Genomic DNA, 19,776 nt, shown 5'->3' on the forward strand with positions numbered 1-19,776 from the left:
TAAGGTGAAACATGGCGGGACAAGGCAACAATGTATGTTTCGTCCTATTTGATGCTTTTTGCGTTCAGTTGAAATGTATTTTAGTCTTACTTTTAATTGCATTGAGTGGGAGAACAATGTATAACCTTCTTTGATTTGTTTCAGGGCGGCAAGCTCGAGATTGTGTCCAAAATATGGCCCATCGGGAAAACAGCCAAATGCGACGATCGGAAGGTTAGTCAAGTTCAATAGTCTTGAAAGTGAAGTTTTTTGAGGCATAGTTTTTTTTACGAAGTTATTTAGTGACGTGATTATGAATATTGTTTATCTCAATGCATTTTCATGAGATGCAGTCAGCTAACCTGGATTGTTCTTCTTCTGTCGTCTGCAACAGGGGTGACGTTGCTGTGAAGTGCCGTGCAGCATGAATTATACTCGCTTTATTGCATAATCCGGTTTATATGGAGATAAAGAAACAGACTTCAGGAGTTTTCTGTTTTACGCATTTAAAATGGAAGGTGCACTGGATAATTTTGAAGTTCTTTTAAAACTTCTGTTAGGTGCTTGATAGATTTGTTTTCTGCATTTGCCTAGAACTTTACAGAGCCGGGTAAGGGACATAACTCCGTGTAGCCTACTCATCCTTTTCCAGACTCAGCTTTTGCAGTGTAGTGTTGGAGTGTTCCAAGTAGTTTTTGAAGTGAAAGTTAGAATGACCCTATGTTAAAAGTGCAAACAAGCAACAAAAAACAAAGTTAGAAAGAAAAAAAAGAAAAAGAAAAACAAGAGAGGCAAGGCCTTCAAGACTCACTTGTGATACACTTAAAAAAAAAAAAAAAAAAAAAATCCAAGCTCTTTATGTATTGAGTATAATTTCAAAATGTAATGTTTAAGATGAGAAAGATCAGTTTAAAGCAAATTAAGTCCCCTAGCATTAATTGCAGAGTAATTTCCTTTTTTTACTATCTGCACCAAAACGTTTGCAAAATAAATAAAACTTCAATGCTTAGCAAAAGAAGTTCCTGTTTGAACAAAAAATGATAATAATGACTGCTCTTGTTGTTGGGTCAGAATATCAGATCAAAGTGCCAAGTTTAGAGAATACAAAAAATATAAATATAACAATAAATGCAGTTTGCATATAATTAGGCTTCATTTTTTATTTTATTGTGCCCATCCCAGAGGTGCAATATTGTTTTAAACAAGATGACTGGAAAGAACTGAATTTTTCCTATTTTTATGCCTAATTTGGTGTCAACTGACAAAGTATTTGCAGAGAAAATGTTAAAGTTTACCATGGACACACACACACACACACACACACACACACACAGACACACACACACACACACACACACACACACACAGACAACCGAACACTGGGTTAAAACATAGACTCACTTTGTTTACACAAGTGAGTCAAAACAGGGAAACAATTTCGATGGTGAAGGGATAATCTGTTATGAAGTGCTACAGAGTAGCCACAGTAGGTGTGCACATTTGCAACTGACCCAGTAAGTGCCATTTGAAGATGTCATGGATACCATGATATGGCTTGCAGGTTTTGTGTGCTATTTTCCTTTGATAGGTGATCCAGTTTCTGATAAGATAAACGTGGAAGAAACCTGTACGAGGGTAGGAATTGGAGCTATGGGAGGATATGTCACTGTCAGCATGTGTGAGCATCAGAGTGGAGAAAGTGGGATGTAATTGTAAACTTATGTGTATGCAGTGACGACTTCAACAGTTGATTGATGTGTGTGTGTGTGTACATGTATGCACATGCATGTGTGTGTGTGTATTGTGAATATGTGTGCATATGCATAGCTTATTATAGTGTGCATGTATCATGTGTGCTAGCATCTTTATGTGTATGGTATGATATACATGTATGTAGTGTGAACACAAGAATGGTATGTGTAATTTCAGGCCTTAATCATGAGTAATATGGCTAGTTATAAACTAAAACTTAGATGAGATAACAGTTAACACATATGAGTGCACATACTTTCACTAGTTTCTGCACACATGCACACACACACACACACACACACACACACACACACACACACACACACACACACACACACACCCTAGGAGTCAGCTTTTTTTTCTCCACTTGTTCAGTTAGGCAAGTCAGTAGAAAGTTTGCATGGCCAGATGGAATTAGTACTTGCTCGGCTTTAAGAAACTGCATCTAGAATAAACCATAAGGGCACATTGTATGTGGATAATATTCTCTTTTTCCCCCCCTTTTTTTCACTTTTTTTTGTATTGTAGTTGTACATTTTTCATGAGGACTTAAGAGTTTGATGTATTTAACACTTTTTTTCTGAGTAATTCATTTATTATCCGGAAAAGCACAGTATTTCTATTTATGATAAAATGACAAAGCTTATTTGTGTAGGGCACTAAATAGAACATCATGAGTGTTGTAACAACATTTATCTTCAAATTATGTCCAAAATTTTGAAACTGGCAGTGGAACTATGTGTGCTCTAAGGTTATAACTTGTAAGCAAACACAAGATACAATGGTACAGTTTAACTACACATACTTAATTGTGACCCACTAGTGCAGACTCCGGCAGGGGTCTGATTCCTGTCCTGTAAATTATATTTGTCCTAAACTGGTGACCTCAGTTTATGTTTTCACACAGAGAAATCTGTTGTGACAAAAAAGAGTAATACGATGCAACATACTTATATAGTGTTTATAAATAAGATAGTTAAGTTTTTACAAAAGAGGTCATATGCAGTTCTGTTATCAGTCTCTCACTGTGTTAAGTACTGTGTATGATGCCCTCAAGTTCGTGACTGTATTCTGCTTTGAATTGTGGTGTTTTTTTTGTTGTTGTTGTTTTTTTTCTTCTTCATAGCATTCAGCCATAATTTTAGCTTGGAAATGAAAATATTAGTATCATTGAACTGAACTACTCTAATCTGCTAACAACAGATGCTTGTATACATGTTGGTACAAGTTTGTTTTAACTATTTAAGTGTTAGTGGGCTGTCTATGTGTAAGGTTCCAATTGAGATTGACGTTTTACGACATGGATCAGTCTGCTTCCATTAATTTTTCCAACTGAGAATTTGTCGTCTGCTAGATCAAGGGGTGTAACATTTGTATATTAATGAAATATTCCAGCATAGGCAGTGTGATGGGTCCCTTTTGCTGCCGGTGGATTTCAGTATGTCAGCAACTTTTCACAGTTGACTCACTTGTGCGTGAAGAAAGTGACTTTAGTGAGTCATTTTGTTATAAACCAGTCTTGGTTGTCTGTGTGTTCATTTGTTCTTGTGTGTGAGTGTATGTGTTTTTGTGTGTGCATGTTTGTTCTTTTTCATTCAGTGTCAGTTCATGCTGATACGTCCTTGGCTGTTGGAATTGTTTGTATTTTATCGGCAACCACAAGTGGTTTAGGATTTGATATGGATACTTAAATTACACATACTTAACCATGACCCACTAGTGCAGACTCCGGCAGGGGTCTGACAATCCTGTCCTGTACAAACTACTATCCGCCTATGCGGAGAAAACGAAAGTAACTACGGCTGATAACCTCCCGGAAGTAGGTAACCTCCCCTTTGCCCCCCTGGCTAGTGCCCTCTTTTTCCGGCAGCCATCTCGACTCCTGTTTCTGTGCTCTTCATATGGCTAAGTTTTTTTTTTGCATTTTCTATCTGTCTATCGATTCTTTGGCATTTCTGCTTGTATACACCTGTCCTCGGTCAGAGACCAAGCTTTAAGCGCTTTATAAACTTGGGGTCATTTGTACAACAGGCTACCTACTTGGATAGTGCTGACTGATGGTTGCCATTGGGTGCTCACAAAAGTTTCCTGTGTCATTCAATCAGATTTCAGGCATGCACATTTTCACACTCAGCCAGACACGTAACATTTTACGTGTATGACCGTTATGGTTTTTAGGGACCAAACTTTGTGTGGTAAGTAGGGGGAAAGATCAAAGTTTTATCATGTGGCAAAATTGAAAAGACTGCTGAACTCATGTTGCAATTTTACATCAAAATGATTCAAATTTCCTTTAAACCTGATCTTGTGACTGTCCCTGGTGATACTGTATTGTGAACCCAGTTGAAATTCAAGGTCAAGGGTGAAGATCACAACAGGCATATGAATAATAAAAGGAAAAGCTTGTTGTTCAATGCAAAAGAGATTGACCTTTCATGCAGTTTTAATCAAACTTGGTATAGTTTACAAAAATCCTGGAAGAGTGAAGGTCAGGCTTTAGAGTTCAAGGTCAGAACATGACATATTTTAAGAAAGTATGAAGTGCAGTGGAGTTTTGTTTTTTCAGTAAATTTGGAACAGTGATTGGTTACACTTTAGCTGAATTAAATGCATTCAGAATCAGGTTAAAAGTCAAAGGTTACACTTTAGCTGAAATAAATGCATTCAGAATCAGGTTAAAAGTCAAAGGTCAGGTCATAACAGTGCAGAGATTTTAAGAAGTTATGTTCCAAGGTGAATAAAATATGCTTTGCAGTGTCCATAATTTCTATTCCATTATTTATTTATTTGTTTATTAAGACATCTTGTTGTAGCACATATTGTTTGAAGCTGTATGTGCTTTACAATCAATAGCACTAAAAGCATTCACTCAATAATCCCCACACAAACATACAGATACACATATAATTTAAAACATCAGTTAGAGAGAACAATTAGATGAGATCATGTTATTGGGTACACCCTTCAATGTTTAAGATGTGAAAATGTAAAACAAGAAATAATGATAACAGTAACAACAAGAATATGGGCAATTTAAAGACGCACACATGCTCACAGAGGCACAGACTCACACACAGTCACGCATGAACCTACAAATGCATGCATATACACACACACTACTTCTGAAAATCCATTACTTCACTTTTCATGAACACACGCCACATGTAAGCGTAAACACACACACACACACATACACATACACATGCAAAAACACATGCCACACACAGAGACAGACAGACAGACACGCACACTTATGTGTGCGTGCACGCACACCAACCACCCCAACCCCCCCCCCATCCGCCCCCCGACCCCCCCTCCCTAAAAAAGGACCCACCCTTGTTTCTGGTTCAGTGTTGAACTTCTGTCAAGGACTGGTCTTTGATATTGTCAACCAGTGCTGCTGAAATTGTATTTTGAATTATACTGTACTGTTGGTTGGTGTTTTAGCTGCAGGTTGAGCACTGCCTATTTCAGGTAGGGCCTTAAAAACCTGTACACATCAGCTTTCATGGGTGTCTTGGTGTTGGCGTGTGGTGTGATTGTGTGTGTGTGTGTGTGTGTGTGTGTGTTGTCATTGACACATTTATTCCATTTGTCTTGCTTGTGAGTTGTAGTGTAACTTGTAAGTCTTGATTATAGATGATAGTGTTGAGCGTTGTTGATATTTATAACCTTGTTTGTGTTTTGTTGATTTGTCACTGCAGAGAGACAGATGGTATAAAAAAAGGAATTGATCACAGCAGTTCTGATGGGTTGTAGCAAGGTGATTCATGGAAGCCATTGTTGCCATCTGTTAGTGTTACCTAATTTAGCTGTTTGAAACAGCTTGTTTGTTTGTTTGCTTGTATCAAATTGAATCTGAGGGAAGTCACAGCTGTGTATCATAAATTGTATTGTCTGTGTTTGTGGATAGATTTTTTTTCACAATTGCTGGACTAAGATAATCAGTTGCCGCCTGGTCCAGAAGATAATGTTTGTTTCAAAATGATAAGCAGAGGTGACAGTTGTGACATGATATTAGAGTGGAGTGAACTGAATTATCTTGTTTACATTGTTGTGTGGTATTTAGTTACACTTACAGAAAGTGGATTTAAAAAAAAATGAAATTCGCTCCTGGCATTGACGCTTGGAACCAATACAAATTGACCACTTTGACTTTGCATTAACAGCACTCAGAATAAGACCATTTAAAGGTCAGGGTGACAGCTTACGGTCAAGGTCCTTTTGAAGTATGTCTGTCTGCCACTGTATAGACATTAATAGAGTGTTACAAAACATGCAGAAGTTTATGTAATAATCTATGAGTGTACTAGTGTGCAGACTTGTGAATTATGAGTTTACAGACAATATTATGGTATGCATGATTAATTTTATTACACAGACTTAACATACCTCATCTGGAGCTGAGGAAAGAAGAGGAAGGGGTTCTGTTATTGCTAAAACTTATTTGGGCAGGTGCTTCATTGTTATATCATGTCTGTGCGATTCTGTTCTTATGTCATTGGAGAGCTATCATTATTAGCAACGCAAAGCACAGATAAAGTGTTATCAAGTGTTGAAGTATTCTGCTGGTCTGTTTACTGTGAGGTCACATATTGATGAGCATTGAAATGAAAGAAATTGTCTTCAGTAGAATCTGTTTTGGGAATTCTCATCAGATGCCAGCAATGCAAAGTCTTTTGTGGTAATGATTTATAACCAGTTATCAATTCTGTAGGGTTTGTTGTGGGAATTCTCACCAGTTATCAGTCCTGGAGGGTTAATGGGAAATCTCACTAGTAGTTAATAATCAGTTGTTTTTTTTTAAATTTTTTATAGGATTCTCACCAGTTACTGATTCTGTTGGATTTGTTGTGGGAATTCCTCACCAGCTATCAGTCCTGTAGTGGTTTAGTGATTTCTCAATAGTTATCACTTTTGTAGAATTAGATGTGGGATAAATCCTTTTTCCTATAGATTTAGTGCAGTTATCAGTCCTGTAGAGTTTGCTGGAATTCTCATGGTTATAAATTCTGTAGTTTGTGTGAATTCTCACAGTTAGATATTCTGTAGAATTTGTTGTGGGAATTCTCACCAGTTATCAGCTTTGTAAAGTTTGATGTGGGAATTCTCACCAGTTGTCAATCCTGTAGAGTTTGTTTTAGGAATTAAGAATAGTTATCAAATCTGTAAAAGTATACATGTCAGTTCTTACAGTTATCAATTCTATGTAGTTTGCTTGTCGGGATTTTCACCTGTTATCAATTCTGTCGAGTTTGTTGTTGGAATTCTCACTGTACCATCTATCCCAAGCTGTTTCGATTCCTTTGTGAGAATTGTCACAAGTTATCATTATCAATTCTGTAGAGTCTGTTGTCGGAATTCTAACCAGTTTTAAGTTTAGAAGAGTTTTCTGTGGGAATTCTGATCAGTTACCAAATCTCTTTATTGTGGGAATGTTCTCCCAGTTCTCAGTTCTGTAAAGTTTGTTTATAATTATGTGAATTGTCACCATGCCAGCTAACAATTTTGTTGAGTCTTTTGTGTGAATTTTAACCAGTAATCGGTTTTGAAGAAGTGTGAATTGTCAGAATATTTTCAGCTGGCCCAGATTAAAAGGAAAAAGATATTCCAGGTACTGTGAAAATAAGTAAAGTACATCTAGAGAAAAATGAAGAGGAAAAAAACCAGGCTATATCATAGAACAAAATAAGTGAAAGAAGAGCAAGTATAAAATTATTTCAGTAATCTCTTCAAGTGGTTTATAACAAGTGTTTGGTTTAACTAAAGTAAAGTGTCAGCCTTTCCATTCTGGGAGTACTCACTAGACTTTCTCCTGGTTTCCAGTTGTAGAGAGGACCAGAACACATGCAAGGATGTACCTCATATGCAATTTACAGTTAGATTTTAGAGTAAAATACGAAATCCCACTTTCAAATCTGTGCAAAAATACTACGTTTTTTAGTTAAAGATGTTAAAAAAATCACTTCTTATGTCTGCACGAAAACCACGCCACAGTTGAAATCTGTACTAGCCCCATTTGGAGAGCAGACAACATTTTAAAGCAAATGCAGAGTAATTCAATGACTATAATTACTGTTGGTATCTGTAAATACTGATATTTTAATAGTTCAGACTGATCATAATCAATACAAACGTTTTTGCTTGGGAGATTTGAATCTGTTGACATTTTGTTTTATTTGACATGTCTCACCACTCATAACATAAACTAGCAATGCAAGAGTGACTAAAGCGGCATGCCATACTTTAAAAAAATAAGAAAAGAAAAAAAAGCCAGTGCTGATTTAATTCATCAGTCCAGATGTTAGTAACTTACGAACAGCAGCAGCTGCTAGAAGCCAACTGATTTCTCTTGACAGCAGAGCATTGACATGCCTACTGGTTGACAGACTGATTTCTGATGTGGAGAAAAGGCATTAAGCCAAGGTAAGGGAATCCCCACCAGCGTGATACAAACATGATATTCTGGCTCCATGGTAAGAGAGATTTCCAAAGACGGTTTTTCCAGGAGTCCCCCCAGTCCATATGGTGCCTGCATGCAACATTCAACAGTGAAGTTGCATTTTTGTACAGCTCAGTAGAACTTGAATGAGATCCTTATTCATCACATTAGTAAGACCGCACCTTGAGTTCATGAACTGTGCTTGGGGGCCATATTATGAAAAAGACCAGAACCAAATTGAAAATGTACTGCATAGGGCTACAAAGTGTATTCCTGGACTACACAAGGTGGACTATAAGAAGAGGCTGAAAATTACTGGTATCCCCAGCATGAGCTATAGAAGAATAAGAGGCGATTTAATTGAGATATACAAGTATACTGTAGAAGTGTGCCTCTCCTTTCGTTCTAAACCCGAATGGACCCACCAGGGGTCACAGTTACAAACTCAAGAAACAGTTCTGCAGCACGAGACTCCGACAAAACTTTTTCACGATCAGAGCAGTGGACACCTGAACAACTTGGATGACAATGTGGTAAACGCAAAAACACTCAACAGCTTCAAAAATATGATAGACTATGTCTTCAAAGACCACATGTTCTGCAGAGACCTTCGCCATCCGCTCCGAACCACCCAAGTTGTGCCCGTTGCCACCCACCACCCAGTTACAGACTTGGCTGAAGCTTAGATATGGTCAAAAGATTGTTTAGAATTAGCTCCACAGTTAGGTGACTTAGCTCTGATCAAAAGATCAGCAAAAGGCTAAAATACTATACTATACTATACTATACTATACTATACTATTCTATACTTGAATTACAAGTTTTCTTTTCTGAATGACCATGCATCTCCATTTCCAAATGGGTTAATTGATGTGTCTGTGTCACACCACATTGGACTGAGTGTTGGAAAAACTGATTATTATAGATACTGATAGACAGGCACTGGTACCAGCTTTGAAATTTATGTGAATTAAAAAACAACAAAAAAAACACAACAAAAACAAACCAACAACAACAACAATAACAAACAAAAAGAAGAGCAACAACAGGAACAAAAACTCACTAACTGCTGTTCATGTTTACCCAGACCTAGAAAAGTAATTTTGTAGCATGACCTTTTTTTTTTATGTTTGTTCCATTCACACAGTCACAGTAGCAGGTAATGAGGTATACATTCAGTACATGAGTGTTAGCAGTGGCACAGATGGCTTTGTAATGCACATAGTGTCAGATATCCTGTTCTTCAAACAGCATGGCCTTTTCAGCAGATGCATTATTTTGTAGACACATGCGGGTCTGATGGCGTCTGCTGCAAATGTTTGTGCATATGTTCAGTTTACTCTGTGACTGAGACCTTCTTGGTGCCTGTTGGTCTGTGTGACTCCCACCCCCATCCCCCTCTCTGTCTTTCTCTTCTCCCCCTCACCTCTTCTCTCTGTTTGTGGGACGATTGTCTTCTCTAAAAAGTCCCCTTCCTTCCTTCCACCCCCCATCTTCCCACTTAAGGATAGACGGTGACTATCAGACTTTGGCGGTCACTTATGTCAGATCGATTCTGCATGGTCACGTATTTTAACTTGTATATCTTTACAGTGTAATGGATCATGCAAAATAGAAATATATGATTATGAACTATGGACCAGTGCTGCACAGTCAGGCGAAGACTAAGAGCAGATATTACTATTAGTATTACTGCTTTGTTTGCAAATATTTTACTAATGCCAATGGGAAAAGCCACGTTGCCAATCCACCAGAACTGAGAAACATGATTTAATTGTATTCAGGTTTTAGGTGGACTCCCACCCCTGGATCTGGTGGATCCGTTGCAGGATGGTTCCGCATTGGAGTAGCACTAGTGGTGTTGGCACTAGGCCATCTTCCTGAAGCTAGTTGACTTGATGTTGTTGGACAGATTGTTCCATTCCACTATTGTTCTTTTAAAAAAAGGAGTTACTATATTGCTCAGTGTTTGATAGTGGCACTACAAAACATCTGCTGTTGTTAGTTGCTGAGTGTTCAGCAATGTTTTGTGTGATACAGTCATTGCAGCATCTAGATTGTACATGACGCTTGTTTTGTTTGTGCGGTTTTAAATACCTGTCTTGTGGTAGTGCTGTCACTGACCCCTCAACCACTGGACTGAAGGAGGTCAGCTTGTGGCCTTGGTGTCTGATTTGGAGGCTTTGGAGCTAGAGGCCCTGCAGCATGCTTGTCATACTGCCCCTCTCCCTGAAGTGGTAGTTCCCTGTTACAAAGTGGGCAGCATGGTATTGGTACTGTTGGTGGAGATAATCGTCCTAGGAAAGTGTGGGGGAAAGGGAGGATTCTAATACTACCAGAATGTCAACACATTGAGATGTGCACAGCAAAAATGCCAATTTTTAGTTGGATGTCTGTGATTCAAACAGCAAGGTGATGCTGTGTGAGCAGAACTAACCAGGCTCACGACCTGGTGGTATTGCCAAATTGCACACAAGTGTTGGTTTGCAGATGACTAAAATTTCACAAGTGTGAAACAGGAACACAAACATTCGAATCCAATAGTCATCCCTCTTGAGGATGGGGTGGGTGGGGGGGACTAAAGGAAGAAAAAGTCATTAGTACTTGCAAGAATGTTCTGATGAGGTGGGAAGGGAAAAAAAAAGACTATGAATGTTTCTTTGGCACAAGCAGATAATGCATGCACTGCACACATGGTTGGATTCCTGCATGCACATGTTCATGCATGCACACACAGTGACACACATATGTATGGGCATGCACATACCTCACCCAGTCTTACAAAACCAGTTTGTGTCAGTAGCTGAACACAAAAGACTTGGCCAAAGAATGAATCTGTTTTCCTTCGACTAGCAAGTTGTGGCTTCTTATGGGCTTCCACCGTTGACTACCAGTGTAATACTTTTCAACTTTATTCTTCTCTTTTGAAAACTGTCCATGCAGAGGTTTTACTTCTCATACAGTTTGGCAGTATAACTCTGACCAAAGCTAACATATCTGGAACTCTGTGTTTGTGAATACTCTTTTTGGGGGGTGTTTATCTGGGAATTTCTTCTTTAAAAAATGCTTTTATATTTAATGGATAACTCGCAGTTACTGTTTATTTATGTATCTAATTCTGTTTATCTGTCTGTCTATATGCGTGTGTGTGTGTGTGCACATGGACAATAATTATGGGCTCTGTGTGTGTGTGTGTGTGTTTGTGTGTGTTCATTAGTTAACAATTCGCGTGAGGCTTTGTGAGCATGCATGGGGACTTTCACCAAACACAGTCTCAACCTTGTACTTGTGGATGCACGCAAACTAGGTTTTGTCGTTGTGTGTTTTGAATTGGACAACAGTGTTCATGTTTTCACTGAATATTTCCACGCCCCTGAGAGTATGACACAATCAGCTTCCAGTGCAGGATGAGACAGTTACAGTTGGGTTAAACGTCAACACTCGCTATCCCAGGTGGTTTGTTGGACATGGATAACCATATCAGGAAAGTGGTGGTGGGGGGGGGTGGGGGGGAGGGGGGGGGGTTAACTTGACGCCACCATTAGGACAACATGGGCAGTGAAAAAGCAGCTGGTTGGTTTTCATGTTGAGTGTCTGATTCCAACTCAAAGCAATGTGACACTGACAGTAAGCTTGGCGCTCTTCTGATAGAGCCAACTAGTCACACTAAGGGGAGACAACATACTTTTTTATTTTTTATTATTATTATTTTTTTTTATGTCAGCGTGACTCACAGTTCCCTCATGGTGTTGTTAATAACAGGAATGCAATAAAAACTGTTTACTGTGAAGGTAGCAAGACCATGTTACATGTAATAGAGCCAGATGCATGTATATAAATAGCATGATTTACTTCATTCCATACAGATATTGAAACAAAAATCAGCTTGAAAGCAGCACAGCTCGGCTGATCTCAACAGGTGATTTTGTTGGTGATCAACAAGGTCTGAGTAAACTAGGATATGTGAATTTATTTTCTTGTTAATTTTGTTTGGAAGAAATATTTGACTTTTCTCAGCATCAGTTTGTGTGTGGCATGGCTGTGAGTTTAGAACTTTGGGTAAGTTTATGAGGAAGTAAATTTCAAAAAATGTTTGGTAATCCACACACACACTCTGTCTTTCTGCCTCTGTGCGCGCGCATGCGTGCGCATACACACACACACACAGTACTGATCTTGGATGTAAGATAACTTAATTACATTTCTGTGACACTTTTTTCATATCCTCATACAAGATTGAAATCCTATGTGCAGTATGCACATAGCATATTTAAAATAATCGTTCTTTTGGGAGGAATAGTATTGAATAGTTCTGTTACACTAATTCACTGTTGTCTTGAACAGTTCTGTTGGACTGATTCACTGCTGTCTTGAACACTTCTGTTTACACTAATTCACTGATGTATTGAACAGTTCCATTAAATTGAATCACTGCTGTAATGAAGTTGAACAGCTATGTTGCATTGACTTGCTGCTGTCTTGAACAGTTCTGTTAAATTGATTCACTGCTGTCTTGAACAGTTCTGTTACATTGATTTATTCGTTTCCTGCGTCATTCATTCAAGTTTCAGACGCGTGCACGCACACACAAACACACACAAACACAAACACACACACACATGAGTCATACAGACGTGACATTCTTTTATGTGTATGACCGTTTTGATTATTTACCCTGCCGTGTAGGCACCCATACTCTGTTTTCGGGGGTGTGCATGCTGGGAATGTTCTTGTTTCCATAACCCACCCAACGCTGACATTGATTACAGGACCTTTAACATGCGTATTTGATTTTCTGCATGTGTATACACAGGCACTAACAGATCTGCACATATGTTGACCTTGGAGATGCGTATTTGATTTTCTGCACGTGTATACACAGGCACTAACAGATCTGCACATATGTTGACCTTGGAGATTGGAAAAATCTCCACCCTTTACCCACCAGGTTCCCATTACTGAGAATCGAACCTGGGACCCTCAGATTGAAAGTCGAACGCTTTAACCACTTGGTGTTGTGCCTGTTGAAGTAGAATGATGATGATGATGATGATGAAGATATATATATGGTTGTTTGTGTTGACAGGATGACCTGGTCAAGCGGGCGGACATGGAGGACCTGCGGGAGGTGTTCAACAAGTTCGCCAGCAAGGAGGTGGGCGGGGAGCGCTTCATGACCTACAGCGATTTTGTGCTGCACTACCTGCAGATCCTCAACAAGGACAACTATGATGAGTACACCCTCAACATCATGGGCAGCACCGTCGACACCTCCCGCGACGAGTCAGTGGCCTTCCTCCCCCCTCTTCTTTTTTGGCTGTGTTGTGTTGTGTTTGTTTTGTTTGTATTTTTGTGTGTGGTCACAACAGATTTCTTTAGGTGTGAGTTCATTTTGTTGTGTTCTCTTGTGTTGCTTTTTTGTGGCAGCGGATTTCTCTAGGTGCGAATCCATTTTTGTTTTGCTGTGTTGTTTTGTGTTACGTCTTTGTCGCAACAGATTTCTAGTGTGAATCCATTTTTGTCGTGTTGTATTGTGTGCTTTTTTTGTCGCAACATATTTCTCTAGGTGTGAATCCATTTTTGTTTTGTTGTGTTGTTTTGTGTTACTTTTTGGTCGCAACAGATTTCTTGTGTGAATCTGTTTTTGTTGTATTGTGTTGCTTTATTGTGGCAACAGATTTCTCTAGGTGTGAATCCATTTTTGTTGTGTTGTATTGTGTTGCTTTTTTGTGGCAACAAATTTCTCTAGGTGTGAATCCGTTTTTGTTGTGTGCATTGCTTTTTGTTGGCTTTTTTGTTGCAACAGATCTCTCTGTATGAGTATATTTTGTTGTGTTGCTTTTTTTTTTTTTACAGCGGGTTTCTCTTTGTGGATCTCTAGGTGTGAATATATTTTGTTGTGTTGCTTTTTGTTACAACAGATTTCTCTAGGTGTGAATATATTTTGTTGTGTTGCTTTTTGTTTCAAAAGGTCTCTCTGTGTTAATATATTTTGTTGCTTAGGTGTGAATATATTTTGTTGTGTTGCTTTTTGTTACAACAGATTTCTCTAGGTGTGAATATATTTTGTTGTGTTGCTTTTTGTTTCAAAAGGTCTCTCTGTGTTAATATATTTTGTTGTGATGAGTTGCTTTTTGTCGTAACAGATTTCACTGTGTTAATCCATCTTTATTTTGTTGCGTTGCTTTTTGTCACAATAGATTTCTCTGTGAGAATCCATCTTTGTTATGGTGTTTTGTGTTGCGTTGTTTTTAGTCACAACAGATTTCCGTGTGTGAACCCATCTTTGTTATTTTGTGTTATTTTTGAGATTTCTTGGTGTGGAGCCATTTTTGTTTTGTTGTGTTGCTTTTTTTCACAGCACATTTCTTGTGTGGATCCATTTTTGTTCTGTTGTGTTGCCTTTTTTGTCACAACAAATTTCTCTGTGTGAATTCATCTTTGTTGTGTTGTATTGTGTTACTTTTTGTCAGAGCACACATTTCTCTGTCAGTCTGTGAATCTATCGTCATTGTGGTGTGGTATGTTGTGTTACTTTTTGTCACAACACACATTTCTCTGTCAGTGTGTGAATCTATGGTTGTTGTGGTGTGGTATGTTGTGTTACTTTTTGTCACAACAGATGTATCTGTGTGAACCCATCTTTGTTGTGTTGTGTTGTGTTCCATCATTCAAACGTGTTTATGCACCTATTTGTAATCCACCGATATGTTAAAAAAGTACAGACATTTGCTCACGTCACATACAGGCATGCATGCTTGCGTGCTGGGTTCACAAGTCTGCATTTCACACTGAAATCATGAAAGATAGCTGTTCAATCATTTGTTTCACAGTACATTGAATAAAAGCACATTCACCCTTCAATTCAGTCATCCTTGTTAAGAAACACCTACTGGGAGCACAAGCCTGCATTTTGAATATCAGTGTTCATGTGCTTGTTCGCCCTGCACACAGAACTGTTGGTATTGTGATGCCTTCTTTTGCAGTACAGATATACTGTTGTTTTGTTGTGTTCTTCAGGCTCATCTCATTCACAGAGTTCCAGGCCTTTGAAGCTCTCCTGTGTCTGCCAGATGCCATGTACACCTTGGCTTTCCAAATTTTCGACCGAAATGGAAATGGTTTCATCACGTGTGGTGAGTGTGAAGAGAACTAGCGCTCTCTGGAAAGCATTTATCGAAAAGGAAAGAGTTTCTGGATTTTTTTTTTTTTTTTTTTTACCCCTTCGCTGCTTAACCTTAATGAAGTGCAAGAAGTACTCCTTGTGTACTTTTAAGTGGTGGAATTGATTTTGCTAAACAAAAGCAGTACAATCCCCAGAGGATGGAGCTCAAATATAGAATGCTGACTGACATTCTGACTTGCAACTCTGATGTTCTCTAAGGCAACATCCCTTCTCTGACGAACGTATTCGTTAGCAGCAGTCAAGAATTATACAGTTGTCCTGCTTCTGGCCTCAAGTGGAGCTGCTGGCACAAACTGATGTTACATAAGCAGCAAAAACAAAAAGCAAAAAACAACAACAAAAAATGCAGTGTATGCTGTTCATCTTTTATAAATGTAGAATGCTAGAAAAAAACTAGAACAGATTGCTTGAATGTTTTTCTTTTTCTGTTGGGCCAATTGCTTGTCAAATTTTTTGTGTGTGCTGATTTCACACCAACTTGGGATTTCATTGTTTCTTTGCCTGCCTGTCTGTCTATATTTGTGTGCTTTGTTGGTTTGCCTGCAGATGACCCTTGTGTCAGAATTTTTTGCATCTTTATTTTATAGTCATATGTTAGCGTTCCATGATAAATTGTCTCTTCATTTTATTAGATAAGATAAAGTAAGAATAACTGTATTATCTCACAAAGAGATATTGTATCAGATGCGGCGATACGCAACTGGACAGTTAGCCAACACAAACACACACACTAAAGGAAACAACATTAAGCATTACTCAGTTAAACAGGAGCAACAAACATTTGTTTTCCATATAAAAGCATTTGACAAATTGACATTCTGATATAATAATTATTACATTGTGATTATAGATATATGTCATATTTTATGTTTACATATAAATATATATATACGAACATGTTGAACGACATGAACGTTAACATTGCACACGTCGAATTGCACATCCATCCTGTATATTATTTGGTTTGTTACTTATTGCCTTACCTTTTTGTTGTCATCATGTGAACGCTTACTTTTGTCCAGATGAATTTGAAGACATCATCAAACACACCACTCTGAACCAGAAGATGCCCTTCAACTTCAACAGCGAGTTCATCCAGCTTCATTTTGGCAAGGACAAGTCGCGCAAAGTCACCTACAACGAATTCACTCAACTGCTTCATGTGAGTGCTTGCTGCGTTTATTTGTGAGCCCCCCACGTCTTTGTGAGTCATCAGAGACAGCTGATTGTGTATGTGAGCAGGGAGTTGATTTTTGTGCGTGACCAAACCTTCTGGTTGTACCATTTTTGACTCACTTGTGTAAACAAAGTGAGTCTATGTTTTAACCTGGTGTTCGGTTGTCTGTGTGTGTGTGTGTGTGTGTGTCTGTGTGTCCGTGGTAAACTTTAACATTGACATTTTCTCTGCAAATACTTTGTCAGTTGACACCAAATTAGGCATAAAAATAGGAAAAATTCAGTTCTTTCTAGCCATCTTGTTTAAAACAATATTGCACGTCTGGGATGGGCACAAAAAAAAAAAAAAAAAATGAAGCCTAATTATATGCAAACTGCATTTACTGTTATATTTATATTTTTTGTATTCTCTAAACTTGGCACTTTGATCTGATATTCTGACCCAACAACAAGAGCAGTCATTATTATCATTTTTTGTTCAAACAGGAACTTCTTTTGCTAAGTATGGAAGTTTTATTTATTTTGCAAACGTTTTGGTGCAGATAGTAAAGAAGGGAAATTACTCTGTAATTAATGCTAGGGGACTTAATTTGCTTTAAACTGATCTTTCTCATCTTAAACATTACATTTTGAAATTATACTCAATACATAAATGCTTGGATTTTTATTTTTAAAGTGTATCACAAGTGAGTCTTGAAGGCCTTGCCTCTCTTGTTTTATGTTGTCAGAAATGGTTTTGTGCATTAGCGGGTGGTGATTTTGTTCGCAGCATTTGAGCCTTGGGTCCAGATGTCTTGTCAGTAGTGGAAAGTCTCTGTTAATGAGCACCCATGATGTGCAGTGGAAGTTATATAATCCAGGAAATAATGGAACATTGATGTTGTTGTTTTTTTTGTATTATAGATATTTGATGGTTGAAGCAAAAGTTGACACATTGTTCCCATTGTTTGATATTGATTTTGTTTTCGAGAATTGGCTATTATGAGAGATATGAACAAGATACAGGCTTTGGGTTTTTTTTGGTAGTGATTGGTGTATTGATGTAGGCACTCTTTTTGATGATTGTTATTGTGATGTTTGTTTTAGGCACTTTTTATGATATTGTAATGTTTTATGGGCCTGTTTATGGATTTATGATTGTTATTACTGTTTGTTTTGTTATTTTAGGCACTTTTTATGATCATTATTGTTGTTTGGTTTAGCCTTTTTTTAAATGATAATTATTGGTATGTTTGTGTCAGGCACTTTTTAATGATTGTTATTGTGATGTTTGCTGTAGGCACCTTGTTTGCTGTAGGCACCTTGTTATGATTGTTACATTGATGTTTGTTAAGGCACTTTTTAATTATTGTTATTGCTGTTTTAGGCACTTTTTGATTATTGTTACAGCTGTTTGTTTTGTTTGTTTTAGGCACTGTTTTTAATGATCGTCATTGTTGTGTTTGTTTTTGGCACTTTTTGTTGTTGTTGTTGTAATGATTGTTGTAATGTTTGTTTCTGTTCTGTTGTTGCAGGACTTTCACGATGAGCATGCCCTTCAGGCGTTCAGGCGCCTGGACAAAGGCAACACGGGTTCCATCACCGTCAAAGACTTTGAGGAAATCATGCTGTCGCTGAAATCCTATCTGCTCACGCCTTTCACCAAGGACAACCTGCTCATGGTCAGTTTGTGTGTTGTTCACAGCCATCCTTCACAGCCCAGGATTTCAGAAATTGTTTTTGGTTTAACCCCCGAAAACAGAGTATGGCTGCTTACATGGCAGGGTGAAAACGGTCATACATGTTAAAGCCCACTCATGTACATGCGAGTGAATGTGGGAGTTGCAGCCCATGAACGAAGAAGAAGTTTCAGTTTGTTTTGTGTCGCTTTGGATATCAGATTTGTATTTTAACTGTGTTCTCTTCTTTTTCTTCTTTCTTTGTTTAGTCATTGCATGTGTGTTTCAAAAATAAGATTTTATTTTCCTGTTGCGATTTTAAAGCAAAGTGAAAGAAAATGTATCTCCATGACAATAGTTTTGTTGGAATACAGTTGATTTTTTCTTCTTTTTTTTGTGGGACAATTTCAAAATGTTTAAATCATGCTTACATTTTTCGGAGGTCTTGAGATGGTAAATGCATAGCTGCCTCTGCTTTTGTGCAGATATGGCCCTGTGTGGTCTGCTGGCCTGTAAGCAGTCATGGTAAATAAATAGATAAACTAATAGATTCTTTGGCATTGCAGACTGGTGGCCTAGTGATAACACATCAGTGTAGGAAGTGAGAGAATCTGAGCATATAGGATTGAATCCCATGCTTGCCAAAATTTTTTCCCCCTCTGCTAGAACCTTTAGTGGTGACATGGATGCTGATCATAAGGATTAGTTGATATATCAAATTCCTGTGTGTAGCATGCACTTAGCATATGTAAAAGAACAACAAGAGAGTTGTCCCTGGCAAACTTTTGTTGCAAAAATCCAGTCAGTATACATGTGTGTGTTACTGATGCCTGACAGAATGACACAGGAAATGAATGATGAGCGCCTAAAGGCAGATTTTAGTCGGCTCCACCCAGGTAGACAGCCTGTTGCGCAAATCGCTCTGTGTTTGTAAAGCGCAAAGAGCTTGGTCACTGACAGAGAATCAGTGCTGTATAAGTATCCGTATCGGTCAAAGTAACAATGTTAAATAAATAAATCGATTCTTGGCAGTGTGGTGATAGATTCTGTATTTATAGAGCGCACAGAGCTTGGTCACTGACTGAAGAGAGGTTGCTGTACAAGTATCCATATCAGTCAGTCCAAACAACACTGATAAATAAAGCAACAGAGTCTTTGTCAGTATGGTGAAGAAGTGAGTGGTAACCGAATGTGTCTGTGTGTGCCAGGCGGCCATGGGAGAGGAGCGCCATCGACAGATCAGCTATGCTTACTTCACCGCCTTTGTCTCCCTGCTCAACAACATCGAACTGGTGCGCCGAATCTTCCTGGCTACCACACGGCGAGACACCACCCGGGAGGTCACCAAAGGTACAGTGCGCACAACAGTACATTAGAATGCAGTACTTACTTACTGCCCCAGTACAATGATAAGAAACTCTAGGGAGAGCTGGACAGTGCAAGGTCTTCAGAGAAGCCCCCCCTCAGTTGAGTGTTTTGGCACTTAACTCATTACATTCTAAGGGGGCTGGCCTGCACCCAGGTCATGACTTCTGGATGCCCTTGTATTGCTTTTTTTTTCCCCCCGACCTTGTCCTCAGCAG

General features: G+C 38.5%; 1 protein-coding gene across 3 annotated transcripts in view; it reads left to right on the plus strand.

Annotated features, from left to right (window-relative positions):
- Positions 1–10: 10 nt before the first annotated feature.
- LOC143290436 (electrogenic aspartate/glutamate antiporter SLC25A13, mitochondrial-like) overlaps positions 11–19,776 on the plus strand; it is a 39,343-nt gene continuing 19,577 nt past the window's right edge. Inside the window, exons 1-7 of one of the 3 annotated variants that reach the window (XM_076599866.1) lie at positions 11–32; positions 145–213; positions 13,260–13,456; positions 15,194–15,309; positions 16,382–16,521; positions 18,050–18,196; positions 19,402–19,543. In XM_076599866.1, coding sequence (XP_076455981.1) covers positions 12–32; positions 145–213; positions 13,260–13,456; positions 15,194–15,309; positions 16,382–16,521; positions 18,050–18,196; positions 19,402–19,543 — 832 coding nt within the window. In that variant the 5' untranslated portion in view covers position 11. Of the gene's footprint in view, positions 33–144; positions 214–10,751; positions 12,233–13,259; positions 13,457–15,193; positions 15,310–16,381; positions 16,522–18,049; positions 18,197–19,401; positions 19,544–19,776 lie in introns of those variants that run through there. The other 2 variants (XM_076599867.1, XM_076599868.1) reach the window with 2 other exon arrangements.

This window comes from Babylonia areolata, chromosome 15 (genome assembly GCF_041734735.1).
Source record: "Babylonia areolata isolate BAREFJ2019XMU chromosome 15, ASM4173473v1, whole genome shotgun sequence".
Lineage (NCBI taxonomy): Eukaryota > Metazoa > Mollusca > Gastropoda > Neogastropoda > Buccinidae > Babylonia > Babylonia areolata.